The sequence below is a fragment of the Podarcis cretensis genome (assembly GCF_951804945.1).
Source record: "Podarcis cretensis genome assembly, chromosome: 11".
Classification (NCBI taxonomy): Eukaryota; Metazoa; Chordata; class Lepidosauria; order Squamata; family Lacertidae; genus Podarcis; species Podarcis cretensis.
Window position 1 is genome coordinate 37940887 of NC_137180.1, and position 24728 is coordinate 37965614.

Here is a 24728-nt window from a genome sequence, read left to right on the forward strand (position 1 = left end):
ATGCTGCAAATTGCCCTATCATATCAAGACTGCAACAAAGCAAAGCAACTTGGGTCTTTTTTTCCAGGTGTCGTACAAAGTAAAGAAGAAGCACATGTGTTCTTTGGTTGCAGAGTCTCACCGACGCAGCCTTAGCTCTGGACTGCTTTTCTTCTCAAGGGGTCACTAACGTGGTGCCCACAAATCTTTCCTAGCCCCCTCCAACTGCCCCTGCTGACAGAAGCATTCTGTTGTAGCCAACAGAATGGGTAGCTGTGTCTTAGGATTGCAGGGACGGTTTATTAAGAGTTTTATGATTTTTTTTTGGGGGGGGGTTACATTCCTTACACAGATACCAAGTAAGCCTTCAGCATTCTTTCCCAACCTCCATTTTCCCTGCTAGATAATCAGCTTAATAGCCAACAGAAAATTGCCAATAATATGTGCGTATATCTAATTGTTAATCTTACCTGTAGAAAATATTAGAACCGTGTTGTTCCAAAGGCCGTACTTCTTCAGGGCTGCAGTGACATTTCCCACAGCTTCATCCATAATAGACACCATTCCTGCATATTTGCGTCTCTTTTTGTCTTTGATAAAAGAATACGGCTCTATGTATTTCTCAGGTACTTGAAGAGGCTCGTGGACTGATTGCAGAGCGAGGTAGAGAAAGAGAGGCTGTCGCAAAAAAGGCACAACACCAAAAAAAGAGACCGCATCATTAAATGCCATAATCAGCATACTGGCTGATAAGCTTCCAGCTGCAACTACTGGCTTCCTTCCTGCCTTCAGTTCTCAAGGATAAAAGAATATTTAATTGAAGACATCCCCATTTTTATGATGTTGCCAGACTCCACTGGCCCCAGCCAGAATGGCCAGCAGTCAAGGATGATGAGAGTTGCTGTCCAACAACATCTGGAGGGCCATAAGCTGATCTAACTCCAGGCAGACCTTCAAATTCAATTTTTGCTTTCATTAGGGAAGTCTAGAAATATTTAAGAGCAGGGCACACCAGTAATTGGGTCAGACATGCTACATTAGTGGTGCAGGACAGGGAGTACTCTTTGTATAATCTGTCTGAGACATCTTTTAAAGATGAAACTTTTCAAACTTCCGGAGGCGGCGCCATCGGTAATGGCGGATACCCTCTGAAACGGAGGGGGAAGCTCCGCAGAAATCGGGTCCACCGCTACAGCGAAGCGGAGGACCCTCAAAAAACCCGCAGGCGGGTGAAGCCTGGGGCCGTGGGGCTCAGCGGGCACGCTTTGCGCCCCCCCGAACTGTCAAAGGAGCCCTGAAAAGAGCTCCGGAGCGGAGCGGGGGTGTAGCGCTGTGCTGGAGCCGATCGCTACTTCTGCGGAGTGAAGCTGCATAGCAGTTACCGGAGAGCGCTGGCCTTTTTCCTGTGAAACATCGGATTAAAACAGCTATCCGTGAGTAAGAATTTGGAATTTGGAAAGATCAAAGTTAAGACCAAGTATTGGACTTTGAATTTGAATTTGAATTTGAACTTGAAACCAGAAACTTGAACTTGAAATTTGAACTTGAAACTAGAAACTTTGATCGGGACTTTGAACTTGAATTTAAATTCGGACCTGAAATCGGCAAAGTGCAAACAGGAAGTCCGCTTTGCCGATCTTGTAAATAGAATAAAAGCAAGGGACAAGGGAACTTTGAACCATTGACTTGTTTTATACAAAGAGCTAAATTTCACTGTCAGAGCAAAAGAACCCCCCCCCCCAAGTAGGGAAGGGGGGATAGAAAATCCACCACTTTACTTCTGACACTGATCTGCCGGTCTGTCTTAAATAACTGCAAGGCTACTGTGAAAGCACTGTTTATGGACATTGTAACTTTTGCTGCTGAATGTTGAGAAGGACTGGTAACAATCAAGGGAGCCTCCAAATTTATAACTCTTTTACTCTTTTACTCTTGCAACAAATTGGAAAGATAACTGGGGAGCTGATGAAGTTACTGTTTAACAATCATTGATGAAACAACCTGGCATTCTGCTCCCCTAGAGGAACTTTGTGTTATAGCTGGGGATTTTCCACTGCAGCTGCTATTGTTTATAGCTAAGAAGGAAGCTTGGGAATTGTGTGAGTGACCTTGATTCCTAGAGGCAAGCAATGGAAGAGAAACAACCAGACAAGTTACAGCCTCCAGATAAAGTATCAACAAGAGCAAAAATTAAACAACAGCAGCAGCTGCAGGCACAGCAGCAACTCCTGCATAGAAGAACATCATCAGCAGGACTCTCTGTCCCACAAGCTACAGAAAAGGAAGAATCAAAAGGAACAGGATCGGATTCTGCAACATTAGACAAGATCTTATCGGCTCTGCAAAATTTGACAGCTAAGATTGACCAAAATACTTCAACTATTAAGGACCTGGGGCAAAAAGTAAATGATTTGGGGACGAATGTGAACTCTAACACCCAGGCGATTGACAGACTGTTGCAGGAGTCTAAGGAGACAAAGAAGACAGCGGAGGAAGCCAAAGAGAGGGTATTGGCAGTAGAACAAAAGATACCACCAATAAATAAAAAATTGGACGAATACAAGGTACAATTCTCTTTGATTGAACTTAAAGAGAAACAGACCAACTTGAGAATCAGATCGGTCCCAGAAATAGAAGAAGGAGACTTGATAGAACTGTTGACATCGGAATTTGAGGAGTGCTGGGACCTGGATCCAGAGAAAGAAGAATTTAAGATAGTGAGTGCTTTTCGACTGGGAAGGGTTAAGAGGAAAAATAGGCCGAGAGACTGCTTGATTGCCCTAAGGACAAAAGAGGAAAGAGATAAAATACTGAGTCTACACTACCAGAAAGCACTCGATATCCAAGGGGTGAGAATTGAGATTTTTAAAGATATCCCGAAATACCTGCTTGACCTTAGAACCAATTACGGAGATTTGGTGGACCTGCTAAAAAGAAACGGAATTTTGTTCAGGTGGGAATTCCCACAAGGCCTCTCGTTTACATTTAAAGGAAAGAAAATTAAGATAAGATCAGAGGAAGATAAAGTGAGTTTTCTGAGAAATTTTGGAGAAGAATTACAAAGAGAGGCCAGAACAAAAGACTCGGAAATACTAGGACTGGGACCACCTGACTTAGGAAGAACCCCCTTGGGATTGGACCAACGAGAGAAAGAGGTACCGCCGACAAACCAAGAGCAACTTTTAGGAGCAACTGGTGGAACATCAGAATAACAACAACATGTCTCTGCAGATGTTAACTTGGAATGTTCGAGGTTTGAACTCCCCCAGCAAAAGGAAGAGGATTTTTCATATTCTGAAAAAGGAACAATTGGACCTAATTTGTCTACAAGAAACACATATAACAAGACCCCAAAGGAAATTATTGATAAATAAAAAGTTAGGCCAAGACTTTATTTCATCAGACAAAGTAAAAAAAAGAGGAGTTGTGATCTACGCAAAAGAGAAATTATCACCAAAGTTTCTCCTTAAAGATGAACATGGACGATTTGTGGCAATTGAAATACAATTCCAAGGAGAGAAATTAGTAATAATTGGAGTCTATGCACCTAACGAGGGGAAATCAGAGTTTTATAAGAAACTGCATGAGACGTTAATGGACTTCATAGATCGAAATATCATTTTGATGGGAGATATGAATGGCGTTGTCTCGACATATATGGATAAATCTGAAAGACAAGTAGTCACAAAAGATGGAAGACTACCAAAGACCTTTTTTGAATTGACAGACAATATGGACTTGATTGATATTTGGAGAACTAAAAATCCCCTAGGTAGAGAGGGGACCTTCTTCTCTGAAGCCAATTTGACCTGGACTAGAATAGACCAAATTTGGATTACAAGAGGGATGGCACCTAAGATTCGAAAGGTGGAAATCTGCCCCAAAATCTGCTCCGACCATAACCCAGTGAAGATGGATATGAAACTAACACCGACTGGTTCCTTTAGATGGAGAATGAATGACACCTTGTTTAGAGACTCTGAAATTGTGAAAAAGGCCCAAAAAACATTAAAAGACTACTTTGAGATAAATTTGAAGACTACCGTGGAGAAAAGAGTAATCTGGGATGCAAGTAAAGCTGTAATGAGGGGGTTTTTGATCCAGCAAAATGCTATAAAGAGGAAACTTCAAGAGGAGAAGAAAGAAAAGATTTTAGAGAAAATTAGAGAAGGCGAGAAGAGATTAAGGACTAAACCTAAGTCACAGGACATTCTACGAGAAATTAAATTACATCAGGCACAATATTTGAAAATGGTTAACCAGGATATAGAATGGAAAATTAAACAAATGAGACAAAAAACCTTCGAATCGGCCAATAAGTGTGGAAAGCTGCTAGCTTGGCAGCTGAAGAAAAGACAGAAATTAAATACTGTTACCAATCTTGAAGTAAATGGACGAAATATACAAAACCCACGGGAGATTCAAGACTGCTTTCAGAGATACTTTAAACAACTGTATTCACAAGGGCCACAGAATGAGATCAAAATTGAGAAATTTTTGGAAACAAATGGATTACAAAAAATTTCTCAAGAGAATAAACTAATACTGAATGACAAAATTTCTGAACAGGAGGTTGAAGGTGCCATTAAGAACCTGCAACTAGGCAAGTCTCCAGGCCCGGATGGGCTAACCTCCAAATACTACAAAGATATGAAAGACTATTTAATTCAACCTCTAATGGAGGTTGGCAATGAAATTATGGAAGGGAAAAGAGCGCCGGAGTCGTGGAAAGAAGCTTACATCACGCTTATACCGAAAAATGAGACAGAAAAGACACAACTAAAGAACTACCGCCCCATATCCCTACTTAATGTGGATTATAAAATTTTTGCTGATATTCTAGCTAGAAGATTGAAAAAGGTTTTAGTAACAATGATTCATAAAGACCAAGCTGGCTTTCTCCCAGGCAGACAATTGTCAAACAATACGAGAAACTTAATTGACATTTTGGAAAAGCTACAAGTTAATATAAATACAAAAGCTGTTTTGATTTTTATTGATGCGGAGAAAGCCTTTGACAATATTTCTTGGAGTTTTATGAGGAAAAATTTGCAAGGGATGGGGGTTGGAGAAAGGTTTGGAAACGGTATAGGCGCGATTTACTCAGAATAGAAGGCGAAATTAATAGTGAATAATGTAGTTACGGAAGAAGTTAAGATAGAGAAAGGGACACGACAAGGCTGCCCAATTTCCCCTTTGCTTTTTATTTCAGTCCTGGAGGTCTTGCTGAACATGATTAGAAGGGACCAACAGATTCAGGGTATACAGGTCGGAGTTAAACACTACAAACTTAAAGCCTACGCAGATGACCTAGTACTGACATTACAGGAGCCAATCCCTAGTTCTAAAAGAGCACTGGAAATAATACAAGAATTTGGTCGGGTGGCAGGTTTTAAATTGAATAAATCTAAAACTATGGTTTTAGAGAAAAATTTGACAGCAGTAGAGAAGGAAAGGTTTCAGGAAGAAACAGGTTTAACATTGGTGAAAAAAGTGAAATACCTAGGGGTGAACTTGACTTCGAAGAATGTAAATTTATTTAAAGATAATTATGAGAAGTGTTGGTCAGAAGTGAAAAAAGATCTTGAAATTTGGACAAATTTGAAACTTTCCTTACTGGGTAGAATTGCTGTTATCAAAATGAATGTACTGCCAAGAATGTTGTTTTTGTTTCAGACGCTACAAATCATTGACAAAATGGACTGTTTTGAGAAGTGGCAAAAAGAAATTTCTAGATTTGTCTGGCAGGGCAAAAAGCCCAGAATAAAATACAAAATTCTTACTGATGCAAAGGAAAGAGGGGGGTTTGCCCTGCCGGACTTTAAGTTATATTATGAAGCAGCAGCTTTTTGCTGGTTGAAGGATTGGCTACTTCTCGAAAACACGGATATTTTAGATTTGGAAGGATATGATGTTTTTGGGTGGCATGCATACTTGTGGTACGGTAAGGCTAAAGTGTACAAGACATTTAAAAACCATATTGTCAGGAAAGCATTGTTTAATGTCTGGATGAAATACAAAGATTTATTGGAAAATAAAACCCCTAGGTGGCTCTCACCTATGGAAGCAAAGGCCTTAAAAAAGCTTAATATGGAATCTAACTGGCCAAAATATTGGGAAATTCTGGAGCAGGAGGGAGATAAAGTGAAATTGCAAAGCTATGAGAAACTTAAGGATAAGGTGCGAGACTGGCTACATTATTTTCAAATAAGAGAGGCCTATCACTTGGACAGGAAAATTGGTTTCCAGGTGGAAAAATCAAAGCTGGAAACAGAATTGTTAGAACCCAATGCTAAGATATTGTCGAGAATGTATAACCTGCTGTTGAAGTGGAATACTGAGGATGAAACGGTAAAATCTGCTATGATAAAATGGGCACAAGACGTTGGTCATAACATTATGTTTGTTGACTGGGAACAGTTGTGGACCACCGGTATGAAATTCACGGCATGTAATGCCTTAAGAGAGAATATTATGAAAATGATATATAGGTGGTACATGACCCCAGTCAAACTTGCAAAAATCTACCATTTGCCCGATAATAAATGTTGGAAATGCAAAGAAACTGAAGGGACATTCTTTCACCTTTGGTGGACGTGCCCTAGGATCAAGGCTTTCTGGGAGATGATATATAATGAACTGAAAAAGGTATTTAAGTATACCTTCTTGAAGAAACCAGAGGCCTTTCTTCTGGGCATGGTCGGCCAACTGGTGCCAAAGAAGGACAGAACTTTCTTTATGTACGCTACAGCAGCAGCAAGAATACTCATCGCAAAGTATTGGAAGACACAAGATCTACCCACTCTGGAAGAATGGCAGATGCAAGTAATAGACTATATGGAACTGGCTGAAATGACCGGCAGAATTCGAGATCAAGGAGAAGAGCAGGTGGAAGAGGACTGGAAGAAGTTTAAAGTTTATTTACAAAAACACTGTAAAATCTTTGAATGTTGAGGACATTGAAAAGGAAAAGAAGGGGTTCTAGTGACTGAGTTAATTAAGAGCACAAAGGGAGGGACCAATAATCAAAATGAACAAAATTGAGCTTGCTGAACTAATTATTACATAGAATACAAGATCGGGAGGCGGGTGGAAGTAAGGAAAATAAGGTTTTGAAGGGTATAATTGGAAAGTGAGCTTATTTTTATGTCAAAATTTCCTTTTTCTTTTTTCCTTTTTTTTCTTATTTTTGGTCTATGTTTTGTTTTTCTTTTTTTTTTTTTCTTTTTTGGATAATGTTTGTGAAAATTTTTCTTTCTGTAATGTTTGTGAAAATATGCTTTTTTGTTCTTTTTTGTGGAAAATGTAATAAAAATTATTATAAAAAAAAAAAAAATTAAAGATGAAACTTTCTTTTCTCAGTTTTACCTGGGCCACTAAGGCTGGACTTCTCCCTGTTTGTACCTTATGGTATTGTATTGCATCTTTGATTTCTTTTTGTGGTTTATATTGACAGTTTTTACTGTTTATTGCTTTGAGATGTTTAACATTAAGCAGTTTAGATGAGTATTTAATAATAATGTTAATATTTAACATTACAGTGGTACCTTGGTTCTCAAACTTAATCCGTTCCGGAAGTCCGTTCCAAAGCGTTCCAAAACCAAGGCACACTTTCCCATAGAAAGTAATGCAAAACTATCTAAGTAGACCATTGATCCAGAAAATGAAAGCAATCATCAATGTACTGTACTATAAAATAAATGAGACAGTATTGTAGATTATAAAAATAAAAATTATTATTTTTTCTTACCTGCACTGATGGTAGTCATTGTTTGGATGGGAGGCTTTTATCCATTTCCGCAGTCACACAATCAATCAATCAATCAATCAATCAGTAGCTGAACTGGGTTCCACACAGTCACAAAAACAAATTAACCGAAAAAGCCACAAAAACAAAAACGCAAATAGCAAAAACAAAAGCGCCAAACTTAATCTATTCTGGAAGTCTGTTCGAAAACCAAGGTGCAGCTTCTGATTGGTGGTGCCCCGGAAACAACAGCCAACAGCCACATTGGACATTTGGCTTCCGAAAAACATTCAAAAACCGGAACACTTACTTCCAGGTTTTCGGCGTTTGAGAACCAAGTTGTTTGAGAACCAAGGTACCACTGTACTGATATTTAATAATAATATCTAATTGATCACCTGGTTTAACAATGTATTGATATTAATAATATCAATGCAATATTAATAATAACATACATGGTTTTCTACCAAGGACCTAAAGGCAGCATACATAAGGTTCTTCCAACTTTATCTCCACACCAACCTTAGGTAATGAGAGACCTAAGAGTCATGTGGCAGAGGCATACATGGAAATCCTTTGCAGGTGAAGTCGGTCCCACTGAGTTAAAGGGGGTTGTTTACCAGACAACCATGTATAGGACTGCAGCCACAGTGACGGCCACAGGGAGCCAGTGAATGAAGAAGGAACTGAACCAAGGCAACCATCAAGCACAACACTATTCACTACATCACATTGGCAGCCACAGGTGCTGCAAGCAGATAGCACTGGTACAAGTTTTGCCGCCGAGATTTAAACAAACTAATATTACAGTATTTTGAAGCTGCTCTATCAAATTTATCATGCAAGGAGCAGAAAAACCAAAGAAAATGTTTGAGAAACTGAATTCAGTTTCTTTCTGATCTATTTTGTAGGACAGCCCTGTCAATGTCTTCCCCCTAATACGTTGTTAAATTCCCGATTATGAACTTACGACTATAATGGGACTAAGAACAGGTAGCTGCACCAAAGCGTCTGATCATAAATGCATCAAAATGTATTAATTCCAACTTTATATTTTAAGAAAGAGACAGAATTGTACCTTCTCAGTCTGGTGATTAGCTATAAGAGCTACTGCTCTTTCTGTAAACACATTGGTAGAGTACATGTCTTTAAATCCATCTGCAACTTCTTCTCCCTCTCGAAAATCGAGAGCACATCGAGTTACGTTCTTCGCTTTGATGGGCACACAGCGCTCGTGAGAATAGTAATCTTCACTTCCAAGAAGGTAACCTAAAAAAGAGAAATATTAAGTCTCTCTTTTTATGTATTCATTAAATTTATATATTCATTACATTTCTCTTCCCACCCTTCCTCTCAAAGGAGCCCAAGGAAGCAAACATCAAAATGTTTAAACAATACAATTTAAAATAAAACATATTTAAAACATTAGCAAACAAAATAAAAAACATTCTAAAACTTTTAGAGTATCTAAACCATTTAAAAACCATCACATACCCTCAAAGCTGCAAATTTCATGGTTGCCATGGTCAGTATCCTTCAGCCTGGATAAACAGGAATGTTTTTTAATTTATATTGAAAGCCAATAATGAGGGAGGGAGACATGCCTTGCCGGGGAGGGCATTCCACAAACAGGAAACCACCACCAAGGAATCAACACAGAATCATGCCTGTGACAATTTCAGTAGGAGAGTCTTTAAAAGCAGAATGGCAGAAAGATTTGGAGCTCCCTTTGCAAGTCAGTAAAAAGGAGGAATTTACCTGGTCTGATACACCTGGGGGAGGGGGCGGAATACCAGGACTAAATAGGATTGTTTTTATAAAACAAGTCAACAAATCATTTGGCAAACTCTCTCATCCCCACCATTAAAAAACTAAAAACAAAAACCGTTAACATCTGCTTCCATGCTTGCATGGTTAATAGGAGTCCAATGATGCTTTTAAACTGGCAAGTGCATGAGAGATTTTGAAACTGAAATGATGGAACGTCAAAGATGAAAAGCCACAGCAGCCAAGATAAAACAAAACGAAACAAAAACCCTATAATAATTCTTGCAGCTGAAGCTAGAATTACTAAGCTATTTCTATGTTGCAAAGAGTATTTTTCATGCAAGCTATTCAAACATTTCCAATCTCCTGCTGACACCAACTGGTGAGTGAGACAGTCTCTCCAGAATAAAGTATCCCCATTTCCAAACAGAACAGAAGGATTTCCAAATAAAATCCTTCTGCAGCTAGGTTGCCAGAAATTAGTGCCATTTAACAGACACAAATACACAAATCAGGGTTAACACCAATGGATAGTAAGAGTTAATAGGCAGCTCCTCCGGTTTGCAGTCACACCGAGCAAATGAAAGTCCTATATTGCTTTATTATATTTAACAAAAAATTTATGCCACATGATTTTAAATAATTTAGAGATTTTATTACAAACAAAACCAGAATTATCAATAAAAGGTAGGCAAAAACAGATATTAAACATCCAAAAGATAATTAAAATTAGCAGTGTACCAATGCCACGATATAGCATGGGTTACACCCTCAGTTACCTAAACATGGCCTTTGACGTTTCCAATTTTTAAAAAAATTTTATGGAAGTACACCTGACTACACTGAAACAACATTGTGTAAGGAGCTTGTGTTAACTGTGAAAAATGCACATTTCTATACAAAAGGGGAAATCCTACAATGCATTTTATTGTCTTTCAAAATTGTATTGGGGAGAACCCCTCAATTTGACCATTATGGCTATTGTACCCAAGTCAGTCTTTCCTAGTTTTTGCAAGGTTCAGATCCTACTATCTTAAATTCCCACATCCAGCTCTATAATTAATAAAATAATAACAATAATAACAATAATAATAATTTATATGCTGCCCATCTGGCTGTTTCCCCAGCTACTCTGGGTGGCTCCCAACAGAATTTTAAAAACACAATAAAACATCAAACATTAAAAACAGATGTCTTCTAAAAGTCAGATAGTTGTTTATTTCTTTGACAACTCATTACCGGTATCAGTTTGCAATCAATGTGTGACATCCAGTGCTGCAGGAGACTTCTGTTTATGCAATGGGGCTTGCCCTTCTCCTCTTCCACCTGCCCGCATGCTCCTTCAATAGATTTTTAGGGCATGCAGGAGGCTGCAGATGGGGCAAGGAGGAATCTGGTCCACTAGCTGAGTCTCTCTTCTGCTGGATTCTGTTGTGAAGGTATGGCCCTGGGGACCTGAGCCCGTCTTTTGCACCATGCCCCACATATCCTACTTCTTCCCCTTTTAAAAAAAATTTATTTTGTGGTTTTTAACTTGTTATTAAGCGATTTTCCCTGACAGTCAGCCTAAATCTATACATATAAATTAGCATCTGCAAATGTTATGCAAATCTGTGTCACGGTTCTGTGCCTTTAGGCTTTTAAGGATTTAGCAATGCCCTTGGTTGGACTGCACCCAAGATTTTCATTATAATTCATAACTCATATGCATGGCCATCCATAATAGTAAAATGATGGAACAAACTAAGAACAAAGACACATGGTCCCTGAAGACAGCCAACAAGAGCCAAGTAAAAAGCAGGCAATTTCTGCTCCATTTTGGCGTTTTATGTACAAGCATGTGACAATATTGTTTCTGGGAGACAGAGACATTTCCTGTTACTATAAATGTGTTCCATACACATTTTAGCTTATTTCTGAATGGAAGACAGAAGAAAAATCAAATCTTTTCAGTATTTCATACATTCCACGCATTTACATTGTATGCTTTTATTTTTCTTTTCACTCAATCCACCATACAAAACTTATCATTTCAACTCATCCCATCCAGCGCTTCACATCCAGAAAATTCCATGCCACAGAGAGGTTATAAGTTGGACATAACTTAGTGATAGAACACAAGCTCTAATTCCCCAGCTTAGGTTTTCTGAATACAGAGTCCTTCAGCTGTGATTCTTGTTCTGGTATCTGGTATCGCAGATACAAATCAGTGACACAAGTCAATGCCTCCATGGTCACAAAAGGCCCCTGCAACAACTTTTGAGAAATCATTATCTCAGAGGCAGAATAAGCTGACATCCCTGATGCATCAGACTTCTGTACTCGGTAGAAATTAGCACCTTATGCCTTTGTCCTCCTCATGCTGTTACACCATCCCCCAAAGCCTCCATAGCAGCTTCCCCCAATCTGGTACCATCCAGGTGTTTTCAACTACAGCTCCCATCATCCTGGCCCAATGACTGGCCATGCTCCAAGATGAGCTAATTGGGATTTGGAGCCCAAAACATCTGGAAGCCACTAGGTTGGGAAACGCTGCTTTAAGGAAAATGTTAGCCATGAAGGCTAAGTTATACCTCTGATGCCTCTGAGTGACAGTAGCTGGGAATCACAAGTGGCGAGACTGCTCTTGTGCTCAGGTTCTGTTTTCAGGTTTTCCACAAATATCTGGTTGGCCACTGTAAGAACAGGATGCTGGACTAGATCAGCCACTGGGATGAACCAGCAGGCTCATCTTATGTTCTTACTAAGCCAGAACAAATTATTGACTGCTGGACCATCCAATGAAAACAAAGGAGGAATAAAGTAAACGTCACTTACCAAAGTAAGTATCAAATCCTCTGCGGGTTGGAAGGCATTCTTTTCTGTACATTCCTAAATGCCACTTTCCCACCATGTGGGTAACATATCCTGCCTCCTTAAGTAGCTCAGGCAGGAGTTTTTCATGCAGTGGGACACAGCTGGGCTGACACGGCCAAATTATTTCATGCTGTAAACCTGTATGGATCTAATGAAAACAAGTGTACCTTACACATCGGTTACACCATAATTTTCTGATGCGCAGGCAGCACTATCTGCACAGCAACATGTTCATATTTAGAGGAAAACAAATCTAACATACCCAGATCAATAATGAAACTTTAAATACATCACATCTTAGAAATACTGAAAAATAAGCAGCAACTGTGTGCAGGGTGGGAAATCACTTAAAAGTAATTGGTGTACATTTGCAGGACATCTAGGCTATGAATCCAAATGAAAGGAAGCAAAACACGGAACTGCCATGTCTATCACATAGGAGTTATGGGGGAAAGGTACCTGGTGCGGCTTGAAAACGGAGCTGTCACCCAACTGAAGGATACTCAACAGCGCCATTCTAATAAATGTTTTCTTAGAAGCAAGCTCCACTGTGCTCAGCGGAGCTTACTCCCTGGTCAGTGTCCTCATGGAGGACCGCAATATTTCAAGGACTGCCTCTCTCCATATGAACGAACCCAGATCCTGCAATCACCATCTGAGACCCTTCTTCAAGCACCTCCTCCATGAGAGGTCCAGAGGGTGGCAACTCAAGAATAGGACTTTCCTGTGGTGGCTCTCCGCTTGTAGAATGCTCTCCCCAGGGAGGCTCGCCTGGTGCCTTTATTACCTATCTTTAGGCACAGGATGCTGGACTAGATGGACCTTGGGCCTGATTCAGAGGGCTCCTCCCCTGTGTAAGGGCTTCCGCTTGAACATTCGTGCTTCTCCCCACCCCTTCTCCACTGTGTGCTGACTGAAATTGGCCCTGAGTGGGTCTGGAGAACAGAGTGGGTCCAGAACAGCACACGGAAGGAAATGGGGGTTCATTCTGTCTGGCAAGCTGATATGCTTGTGCAGGTAGAACATCAGTAATTGTGCAGTGTTGACTTGCACCCAGTGACAGAGCACAAAAGGGTACAAATGTCTGCATAGACTGGGGCCCACAGTAAGTTACTCAACCTCCGGAAAACCTTTGCGGCCCAAAGGTTGGATCCAGAATTTGCCCACCCTCTGCAGGCCACTGTTGACAGGTGGGCAAGGCCATTCATATGTCAATCACCTGGCATCATATGACAACAGGCAATTCTAATTTCAAGCTGGTGGCAGGCACAGGTTTCTCTCTGTTCTCAGAGCTGTAATGCTTAGTGCTAAGATGGGAGACAATAGATCCCTTATCTCCAACTTTGCCCTTAGAGCTTAGATTGGAGATGACAGAGCTTTGCTTCTGACATCATATGATCACATACGGGCACAGTTTGCTTCAAATGGTGTTAATAACCAAATTAGACCTGAGGTATGGTGGCTCTCCCATGTTGCTGTAGGCCATCACTGCTTTCAGTCATGAAGAGGGAATGAAGTTTTGTGGCCTTCCTATAGTTGGAATCTGATTACTATTCAAAACAGAATCTCATGATCATCAAATCTGTCACATGCAGGACTATTAAAACATTCTGTTCCCTAACACTTTGCATTCAACTCCTCCATCAAATGCCATGTACATCTGTACAACATTACAACATACACTTGTGAAATGTTTTGCGCTTCTCTCAAAGTCCTCCCCAAAGTTGCAAGCTTCAATTAAATGCAAAATCTGTTTCCAGCTTCTGAACCACTAACCACAGAAATGACAAATACTTGTATCTCATTTTTCCAGTCATGGTTTCATTAAGCTATTTTGGAAGGCAGTTCTTAAAAGAGGAATACCAAATGTATCATAATTAGCCAAAATTATATCATCTAGCAAAATGAGGAGATTTTTGCCAGCCAAACATAATAATCAGAAGAACCAGTGAGCTTGAAGATTACCCAAATGGAGGATTCTAGCTGGCTTTAGAAAGCAAAGAAACAAGGGAGCTACTGAAACTGAACATAAACATAAAATGGAAATATAATCTGAAAAGAAAATTCACTGTTATTGCCAGAAAGCCCAAATGCATTATTTGACTTCCTTAACAGATGACCCACCAACCATCTAGAGACAGCAAAGATGAGTTTCATGAACAGCCATATTTATTAAAAATTCTAAAGAAAGCAAAGCATCAATTTACATATCTTTGCATGCCTCTCTCAAGTAAAAATCACTGTCAAATATGTATTGCACATTTAAAAAACACTATGAAGGTGCTCTAGTCTTCTGGTTTTATTATACTTGTGAGAAGGTTAATACGAAAATCTTCAAAACTGTCACATGCAACTCTGAACGGTGATCTAACAACAGATTTATGATCAAGTGTAAGGAAGGAATAGCAGAGGACTAACATCAATAAGATCACGGGATTAATCTTTCTTTAGGTGATTTTTGAAAATGGCTATGAACTGGGAACCAAGACATATTTTCCATTGGGCTCTTTTCATGTAAAAAAAAAAAAGGTATTTTAAATTGTTTCAAAATCGTCCACTGTTCCCCGCAAATTCTCTAGCCTGCCCTACCAGCGATGGAAATGGAGTGCCGCTTGCTAGGGAGGGTGAAAAGCACCTGGCCGCAGGTTTTCATGAGCAACTGACAGGGGCGGTCAATATCACTTGCCAATGCAGTAAAATATAAATTTCCATTTCTGATTGGAAAGCAGATGGCCAGGCTGAATTGACATAGATGGCTTCCTTTCAGGAAATAAAAAGCTCTGAAAATATATATGAAACTATACGGCAGTTTTAGCAAGACAAGGGGGATGATCAACAGAGGAATGGCTAACACCCCAGACTGTTTTTTACTACTACTGTTTTAAATTAGCTCCCCCCCCCCTTTATATCAACCAAAACAAAAAGGTGAACTAAAGAGAGAGAGAGAGCACACAAAGGCTCCTTAGACAGAGGAGACAAAGATCACTGTACTTACCTTGTGCTCATTCCCTAGGTTTTCAATTTATGGACAGACTGGCTGAAATAAAAGGGCTCAAAGTAGCCATGTGCTCCCATGAAAGAACAAAAAGAGAGCCTTGTTGATCAAGCCAAATGTCTATCTAGTCGAGCCTCCCATTCTCACTGTGGCCACCCAGATGCTCATGGGAAGAATATTCAGCTATAAAGCATCCAGCTCATATGATGTGAGAGTGAGGGTGGGGGCCACCCCAAAGGGTCAACCCCAAAGGGAAGACACCAAATGGATCTGTCTCTTTGGGGACATCACAAGGTTTTGTTGACCTGTTGTTTTAAGCTAGACTTATATAAATATATGAAGTTGTATAACTCCACATTTTTCTGCAACCTCCTAGCTTATATGAGTTGTGTAGAATTTTTATTATCTGCTGGTGGGGAATCTTGTGGAAGGAGAATGGAAATTGCTTCATGTTCCAGGTGAGGACCTGTTGCCATTGATCTCGTTCCTCTGGGTGGGAGACAGGAGGGAAATGAGTGCTGTATGTCAGGTTTGTAGCACATTTCTATTCTTTCTTCTTCAGGCTCTGGCTATTATAATATGGGTTTCATGCATATTTTGTCTGCTGGCTTCAGGAAGATAGAATTGGTTTCTACCCCCAGGGAGAGTCTGTTGGTAGAATCTGCCCTCCTGTGTGAGAGACAGGAATTAAATGTGCACATCATAGGTGAGCAACATTAAGAGCTTTTTTTCTTTTTCATGCTGCAGGGCTGATTGGTGTTGCTAATATACAGTGGTACCTCGGATTACATACACTTCAGGTTACAGACTCCGCTAACCCAGAAATAGTACCTAAGAACTTTGCTTCAGGATGACAACAGAAATCATGTGGCAGTGGTGGGAGGCCCCATTAGCTAAAGTGGTGCTTCAGGTTAAGAACAGTTTCAGGTTATGAACGAACCTCCAGAACGAATAAAGTACTTAACCTGAGGTACCACTGTATATATATCCAACATGACTATTTTATTTTGTGGTTTTTACTATTTTATATCATTTTTATTCTGTTACTGCATTTATTGTATTTTATTGCCTATTTCTTTTCTGTTAGGGAGCACCCCCTGTTTGATAATGTTTTGTTCTTGTTGTGAGCCAGTTTGAGCTCAGCTTGACTGTTGGAAAAGCAGCATGCAAATACAGTCGTACCTCGGGTTACATACGCTTCAGGTTATATACGCTTCAGGTTACACACTCTGCTAACCCAGAAATAGTATCTCGGGTAAAGAACTTTGCTTCAGGATGAGAACAGAAATCGTGCTCCGGCGGCATGGCAGCAGCAGGAGGCCCCATTAGTTAAAGTGGTGCTTCGGGTTAAGAACAGTTTCAGGTTAAGAACAGACCTCCGGAATGAATTAAGTACTTAACCCGAGGTACCACTGTATTAAGTACTTAACCCGAGGTACCCCAACTGTGATTCCTTGCAAGTGTTCAGAGGCCTCATGCTTCAAAGAGTGGATGTAGAACACAGAACATCCTTGTGAAGAAACCACTACCCTATACTTAAAACGGAAGAGGAAATAAAATTGCCCTATGGGTCACTATTAGGAAATATGAGATGACCACCTTTCATTTCAGCCGGGGAGCAAATAAGGGAGGTGAGCTGTGCCCTCCAGGGCCTCTTCCAGATATACCAGCGCTCCTTCCCTTGCTATCATAGCAACTGACCACTAGTTACTGTTACAAAAGCAAAAGTCTAAGACATCTCTACACATCATGAAATAACTGGGTCACCAAAGCCCAGTCAGGATGGAATAGGCTGGGATCACAGCAGGGCAGATGAAGATCAAAGGGCCAGAATAAGACATGGTCCAAGGCAAGAAATCTGTATTGTTCCCAGCCTAATTAGGGAATTCAAGGAAGCTGAAGCAAAGGGTATGTAGAACCAGCCAGGCCCCTATTGATTTCTCAGGTCACCCAGTCATGACTGGTGAAAAATGCTGCATATCCAGTATCAGGAACCATAGGGCTACTGCAGAACATTTCCCCAAATGTCCCAGTAGCAGAGTCTCTTATGGCTTACAAGGTCTTACCAGAACAGCTCCTATCTAGAAAATATTTTGTTTTTAAAACCTACTGAAATAGGAAAAATGCAGGAGTAGATAAGGAGAACATCTGGTCAAATATTTAGCCTCTGGCTATGATCTTCTTCAAAGGCTGTAAAGAGTGATTAACCGCAGGGAGAAAAGCAAAGTAGGTTATGGATCACAGATAAAACAAAACACAATTTGTGAAAGGCCTATATCTAAAAGAAATAACTGCATAATGAATTGAGCAAATGAGTTTTAAAAAGAGAAACATGTATTACATTCATTCCTTTATGAAAATACAGTGGTGCCTCGCAAGACGAAATTAATCCGTTCCGCGAGTCTCTTCGTCTAGCGGTTTTTTCGTCTTGCGAAGCAAGCCCATTGACGGCTTAGCGGATTAGCGCTATTAGCGGCTTAGCGGCTTTTAGCAGCTTAGCGGCTTAGCAGATCAGCTGATAAGCGGCTTAGCGGCTTAGAAAAAGGGGGGGAGGGAAAAAAACCCGCAGGAACTCGCAAGACATTTTCATCTTGCGAAGCAAGCCCATAGGGAAATTCGTTTTGCGAAGTGCCTCCAAAATGGAAAACCCTTTCGTCTAGCGGGTTTTCCGTCTTGCGAGGCATTCGTCTTGCGGGGCACCACTGTAACAGTAAGGCACCTGTACTAGGAATGGTGAATTATATCTACTAAAGATCGGGAGGAGAGGGGGGAAGGAAGTGGCTTTGTGGTTAGTCTTGAAGATGGGGACACTGCTGGCCCTTTCACGACATGCCTACAAAACCCTTTGCAGGGGTGGGGGACTCACACTGTGTCCCTGAGTTGCAATATTAACAAAGTAAGAGAAATATTTGAGAAATAGCAACTTAGTACTCATGAATATATTTTTTTTAAAGCAATGTTGTATCTCATGTTAACTATTACGTGTTCCTGTACTACTGCTACTTGGATCTGAATTTGCAGCTGCAAAGCAATTGGATAACCCTTGCAAAAAAAAACAAAAAAAAAAAACCCTTGATGTTTGGGCTAATAAACCCCAAAAGTTGAGGGGAAAGGAATAGAAGCTCCACAGCAGAGATAGTTGCAAGTAGTAAAGGTTGTGCATGCATCTACCTATCAATCAGATGCCGACATGTAGCTCAGCACTAGCTTCATTGACTGTTGGAAACTTTCCAGCGTTTCAGACAGGGAACTCCCTCAGTCCTGACTAGAAATACTGGGGACTGAACTTGGACTATTCTGCAAGCAGAGCAGATGCTCTAATTACAGGCCCATCCTAAGCTATAGAGCTTTCCAGAGTGTGAAAGAGATGGGACATAGTTTAAGTTCTCCTTTTCACAAATTGGTCATTGATGAATGAATGAACTGCAGGTAGCATACAGAGTCCTAACTATGAACAACTCTATTGTCATAAGAAATCAAAGGCTCCAATCCTTCTTCCTTTGTGTGTGCCATCTGTCAATCCATATAGCTAATGCTGCCAGGACAATATGTTTGGAGAAGGCAGGGGGCTGGAATCGACCTCCTTCATCACCAGTCAAAGGACTGGTTGCACCAATCATCTTAATCAGGCTTATGTTCTCAATTTATAGGTGGGTTTGCAATCTTGTATAAGGAAGGGTGTGCTCTAAATCAGTGTTTCCCAACCTTGGGCCTCCAGCTGTTTTTGGACTACAACTCCCATCATCCCTAGCTAGCAAGACCAGTGGTCAGGGATGATGGGAATTGTAGTTCAAAAACAGCTGGAGGCCCAAGGTTGGGAAACCCTGCTCTAAACAATATTCATTGCCCTGTTTTGCACATAACACTAGGGCATGGTTTATTAAACCATGGCACAGCATTACGTGTGAACACTGCCCAGCAGCTGAACTTTGTTTTGTCTATTACCTACAAAACCATGATCTGAAACCATAGTTATTGGCTCATAGCTTAGTTTCTTTTAAACATGGCAAACTGAGCACTTTTCCTTAACCACAATTTATATGACCACCCAAGCTCACCAAACTACAAAGGCAGGGTGCAGGAGCAGCTGGAAAACTGGCTAACAGTAGCAGCTGGAAAACAAACCAAACTTCGAAGACTTTTGGTTTGTTTGATAATCTGTGGGGCTACTCATGGTTTGTAAAACAAAGCAGGGCTTCAGCATGGTTTATCATTACGTCCAAATGAAGCCACCTCTGATTGGTGGCAGTTTTTTGGGGTCCCAGGCAGGGGGCTTTCACACCAGTTGCTTCCTGATTCTTTTAACTAAAGAAGGCAGGGATTGAACCTGGGACCTTGTGGATGCAAAGCATGCCCTCTGTCGCTTAACTAAAGTTCCTCCTCACTACTGCTAAAGAATGAGATGCAGTCCCAGAACTAATTCTCCAGGTTGCCTAACAACAGCTTGAATAGTGTCCAGCTTGTGGTAGGACTAGCTAACAGTAGCATCTGCTTGTGTAAGCAGTTTCCGTTGCCAGCAGGATAAGGTAAAGGAGCGTGAGTGTTGCAGCACTTTAGAATTCAATTGGCTTGCTACAATATGGGCTTCTGCAAGAAATGCCATCAGTTGCACCATTTCTTTTGCTTTCTCCCTGCACCCCTGCCCCAACTCCAAACACCAGGCTTCCTAGCGGAGTGATTGGCACACATCCACTTTATGAAATAATCCCAGAATCATAGGCAGCAGGAAACACCCACAAATAGAAAGTCAGTTAGATCTGAGGCAGCCGCTGAAACTTGAGGAGAGAAAGGGAGAAGTGTCGGTGGAAGAAGATTGGAAGAAATTTAAAGTTTATTTACAGAAACATTGTAAAATTAAGGAATGTTAGAAGGAGGCTGGAATGAAGTTATGTGGCTTTAGTGGAAATATTATATAGAATTAAATAAAAACAGATTGTTAATGAATGATAGGAGGAAAGGTAAAGTTACATTACATTAAGATAAATTATAGGATAAAAATTGGGAAAGATGGAAAGGATTTGCTGAAATAGCTAACCGAACTAGAATACAAAAAAAGGGAGGTGCGAGGAGGTCAAGGAAACAGGTAAATGAAAGATAAGTTATGGGAAGGTTCGTTGTGTTTTTTTAATTGTTTCTATTTTTCTGTTTTTCTGTTTTTTTTTATTATTATTATTTCTTTGTTGTTGTTGTTTAGTCGTTTAGTCGTGTCCGACTCTTCGTGACCCCATGGACCAGAGAACGCCAGGCACTCCTGTCCTCCACTGCCCCCCGCAGCTTGGTCAGACTCATGCTGGTAACCTCGAAAACACTATCCAACCATCTCATCCTCTGTCGCCCCCTTCTCCTTGTGCCCTCCATCTTTCCTAACATCAGGGTCTTCTCCAGGGAGTCTTCTCTTCTCATGAGGTGGCCAAAGTATTGGAGCCTCAGCTTCACAATCTGTCCTTCCAGTGAGCACTCAGGGCTGATTTCCTTCAGAATGGAGAGGTTTGATCTTCTTGCAGTCCATGGGACTCTCAAGAGTCTCCTCCAGCACCATAATTCAAAAGCATCAATTCTTCGGCGATCAGCCTTCTTTATGGTCCAGCTCTCACTTCCATACATCACTACTGGGAAAACCATAGCTTTAACTATACGGACCTTTGTTGGCAAGGTTATGTCTCTACTTCTCAAGATGCTGTCTAGGCCTGTCATTGCCCTTCTCCCAAGAAGCAGGCGTCTTTTAATTTCGTGGCTGCTGTCACCATCTGCAGTGATCATGGAGCCCAAGAAAGTAAAATCTCTCACTGCCTCCATTTCTTCCCCTTCTATTTGCCAGGAGGTGATGGGACCAGTAGCCATGATCTTCGTTTTTTTGATGTTGAGCTTCAGACCATATTTTGCACTCTCCTCTTTCACCCTCAATAAAAGGTTCTTTAATTCCTCCTCACTTTCTGCCATCAAGGTTGTGTCATCTGCATATCTGAGGTTGTTGATATTTCTTCCGGCAATCTTAATTCCGGCTAGGGATTCATCCAGCCCAGCCTTTCGCATGATGAATTCTGCATATAAGTTAAATAAGCAGGGAGACAAAATGCAGCCTTGTCGTACTCCTTTCCCAATTTTGAACCAGTCAGTTGTTCCATATCCAGTTCTAACTGTAGCTTCTTGTCCCACATAGAGATTTCTCAGGAGACAGATGAGGTGATCAGGCACTCCCATTTCTTTAAGAAATAATTTAAGAAATTATTTCTATTCTCTTCTTTTTTACTGTGATGTGTTGTTATGTTTTTGTTTAACTTGGAATTATGTCTTTCTTTTTTTGTAACATTTAAAACTTTAATAAATATTATTTTAAAAAAAAGAAAAGAAACTTGAGGAGAGAAGGCTAAGTTTTAATCAGCTGTTTCCTTTCTCAGCTCTGCTGATAAAATGTTTCATTCATGATGCTGATATGCAAACCAAAAGGAGCTTTGTGGCTCCTCCTTCCCTTAAAAATATATGTTGTTCACTGGAAAACACTGCTTGCTAATATGCAAAAATAAAGTATATTCATTATTACACGTTGCTTTCCCTAACAAATTATAGAGGTTTACAAAAGACACAATCCTGACCTCTTACTGAAATGCATATTAAACAGCCACTAGATGTCTCCCCAAACCAAATAATTATCTATTCCTATGGTATCTTTGCACTAGGAAAACAATACAGTACTAGGAATTCGTCGTGCATTTTTGCAAGATATATCATTGGGCTAAGGTTTACAGGGCATACGGGCCGGCAGGGGGATATTGGCCCTCTCAATGTTAAGAGCTAATAACTTTTAGAACAACGGACAAAGAAAACTAGAAATACGTTGCCCAGAAATACAACCCCCAAACCTCAACCTTATTTCAGATGGTTAGTCAGCTCTGACAGGAAACTGACGTGACTCTTTCTGACTGTAGCTCGTCACGTTGCTGGACAGACACAAACACCCGTGACGCGCTACACGAATGAAGCGCTCTCATGATTTGGGCGTGACTTTCAAATCAGGAAAAAAAATTACCTATCCCTGATAATTAAGATGGGTCAATACGCAAAGACCTCAGCAGTTCCTAAGTTTTAGAAACCACTCATTCGAACTGCAACCGCGAGGGCTAGAAAGTTAGGCTTAGATTCTCACAGGAATCCACCGACGGCAAGGGAGAGATGCCGGGGCGGGAAGACAGAAGCACCTCAGCCACAGTTTCTACACGTCCCTCGCTCAGTCTCTAAGCCCTTCGCGTGGGCAAGTCCAATCCCGCCGCGTTTTCCCGCCTACCTGGTACCTGCCGGTGAGCAGCTGGCTGCGCGACGGGGTGCACAGCGGCTGCGTGTAGTAGCTCTCCAGGCGCACGCCGCCCGCCCCCAGCGCGTCCAGGGTCGGGGTGCGGATTTCGGAGCCGTGCCAGCCGACGTCGCCCCAGCCCAGGTCGTCGGCCAACACGAAGACCAAGTTGACGGGCCGCCGAGGCGCAGCGCTCGGGCACGTGCGCGCCAAGCATAGCAATAGCAGCAGCAGCAGCAGCCCCGGGGGCGAGCAGCGCCCGAACACCAACCGCTGGAGCATCCCTAAGTCCTCCGCCAGCCCCAGCAGGAACTTACAGGGCAGGAAGGGCACAGGGACCTGCAAGTCTGCCTCCGAGGGCAAATGGTCCGCCCACCCTGGAGGAAGCCAATCACAGTCAGCTCCGCCCCCCGGAGGAGCGAAATGAAACAGGAACCACCAGCCTGCCCGTCTCCCTCTCCTTCCCCAGCCTGCGTCTGTCCAGAGGGCTTAAAGAAGTACAGAGCAGTACTGTACATGGTCCGGGGTAAGGGGTGGAAGGGGATGCCCCAGGGAAGACCTGCTGCTGCTGCAGCAACAGCTGCCACATCCTTCTGGTGCCTTCCCTAGGCTTACGATATTGTTTCATTCTCTTGTTAATTGTGCTGGTTAAAATGTGCATCTCATAAATGGGCTTCCTTTAGTAAGGTTTTATTTTGAAATCTTGTAAGGGAATGTTCCAGCTGAAGTGCAAGAGCCATGAAAAAGAAACCGTCTGGTAAAAAATGGAAATATTAAAGCAAAACACAGCAGTATTATTCTATGAACGGCACAATCCTTTGACTTAGCCCAGGGGGTCAGCAATCTTGGGGGGGGGGGGGGATGAATGAATTCCTATGCCCCACAAATAACCCAGAGATGCATTTTAAATAAAAGCACACATTCTGTTCATGTAAAAATACACTAATTCCCGTACCGTCTGTGGGCCGGATTTAGAAGACGATTGGGCCAGATCCAGCCCCCGGGCCTTAGTTTGCCTACCCATGCCTTAGGCACTGTGTGCTGAGCTGCAGTGAGTTAAGATTACAGGCCCTACTGGAAACCATGACTGTTATCTGTTGACTGGGAGCCCAATGTTCCTAGGACAGTTAAAGGCAAAACCTGTTATTCAGGCATAGGTTAATCTAGTGACTGCAAATGGGCGAAGGAGGGAAGCCGTAACTTAAGAACTCTTACAAGTGTGCTCCGGACATCCTGAACCCATGTTGAGAACAGCAGAAATGGAAGAACAACAAGGTTTATTATTGCAGAAAACACTAAACTAACAGATGCTTTTCTTATATGGATCTGGTGTTTATAAAGCTGGCTTAGAAGCATAGGAATCTTACTTTATTATTTCTATTCTGTTTTACGTCGCATGGGGAAAGAAAATCTCTAAGCAGTTTACAGCACATCATACAACATCAAATACAAATATTACAAAATACTAGAAAAGAACATTGCAAATAACAATCATACACAAAAATGTAATAAAGATTCACATTTAAAGCAGCACCATTAACAGTGAAACAAAATATCAACATCAGTAAACATTACAAGTAAAAAATCAAAGACAAAAGTACAATCAGAATTCACATATCAAAGCATCATTTGCTAAGCAAAATAACTAAGGAGGCAGCTGTGCCTAAACTTTCTTTCACAATAGCATCTCCCAAAAATAGCACACTCCCACATGCAAATCTCACTCTCAACCATTCCCACCAACCACACCCTTTATTTCCAACCAACCACTTGTCACAAAGTGAATTTCTCATTTGTGAAGAATCTATGGAAGCATTAAACATTTTGAGACCCAGATCATTTGCCTACCTCCACCCACATCAGTACAATGCCAAAGAAACAGCAACACAGCCACTTCCTTCTTGCCTTACTCTTTACTGATTCAGTCACTTGCTTATAGGCAACTTTTTGGAAGCAAAAAATATTAGTTCAATTACCACCTAACAATGCATTGCTCATTTTCTTCTACTAGATTGATAAATTCATCAATACAAACTTAAAGGGGGTGGCAGCCTCCAAGTACCCTGTGGGGTACTTTCTTCAGGGTTGACTCCACC

At 41.2% G+C, this 24728-nt stretch overlaps 1 protein-coding gene across 1 annotated transcript in view; it reads right to left on the minus strand.

Moving 5' to 3' along the window:
- Nucleotides 1-22955, minus strand: part of ARSB (arylsulfatase B) — a 72543-nt gene extending 49588 nt beyond the window's left edge. Inside the window, exons 1-4 of the mRNA XM_079995618.1 lie at nucleotides 22627-22955; nucleotides 12311-12497; nucleotides 8805-8995; nucleotides 450-657 (exon numbers count right to left, since the gene is read on the minus strand). Of these exons, the coding sequence (XP_079851744.1) occupies nucleotides 450-657; nucleotides 8805-8995; nucleotides 12311-12497; nucleotides 22627-22914 (874 nt within the window). The 5' untranslated portion in view covers nucleotides 22915-22955. The remainder of the gene's footprint in view (nucleotides 1-449; nucleotides 658-8804; nucleotides 8996-12310; nucleotides 12498-22626) is intronic.
- Between the last annotated feature and the right edge of the window lie 1773 nt (nucleotides 22956-24728).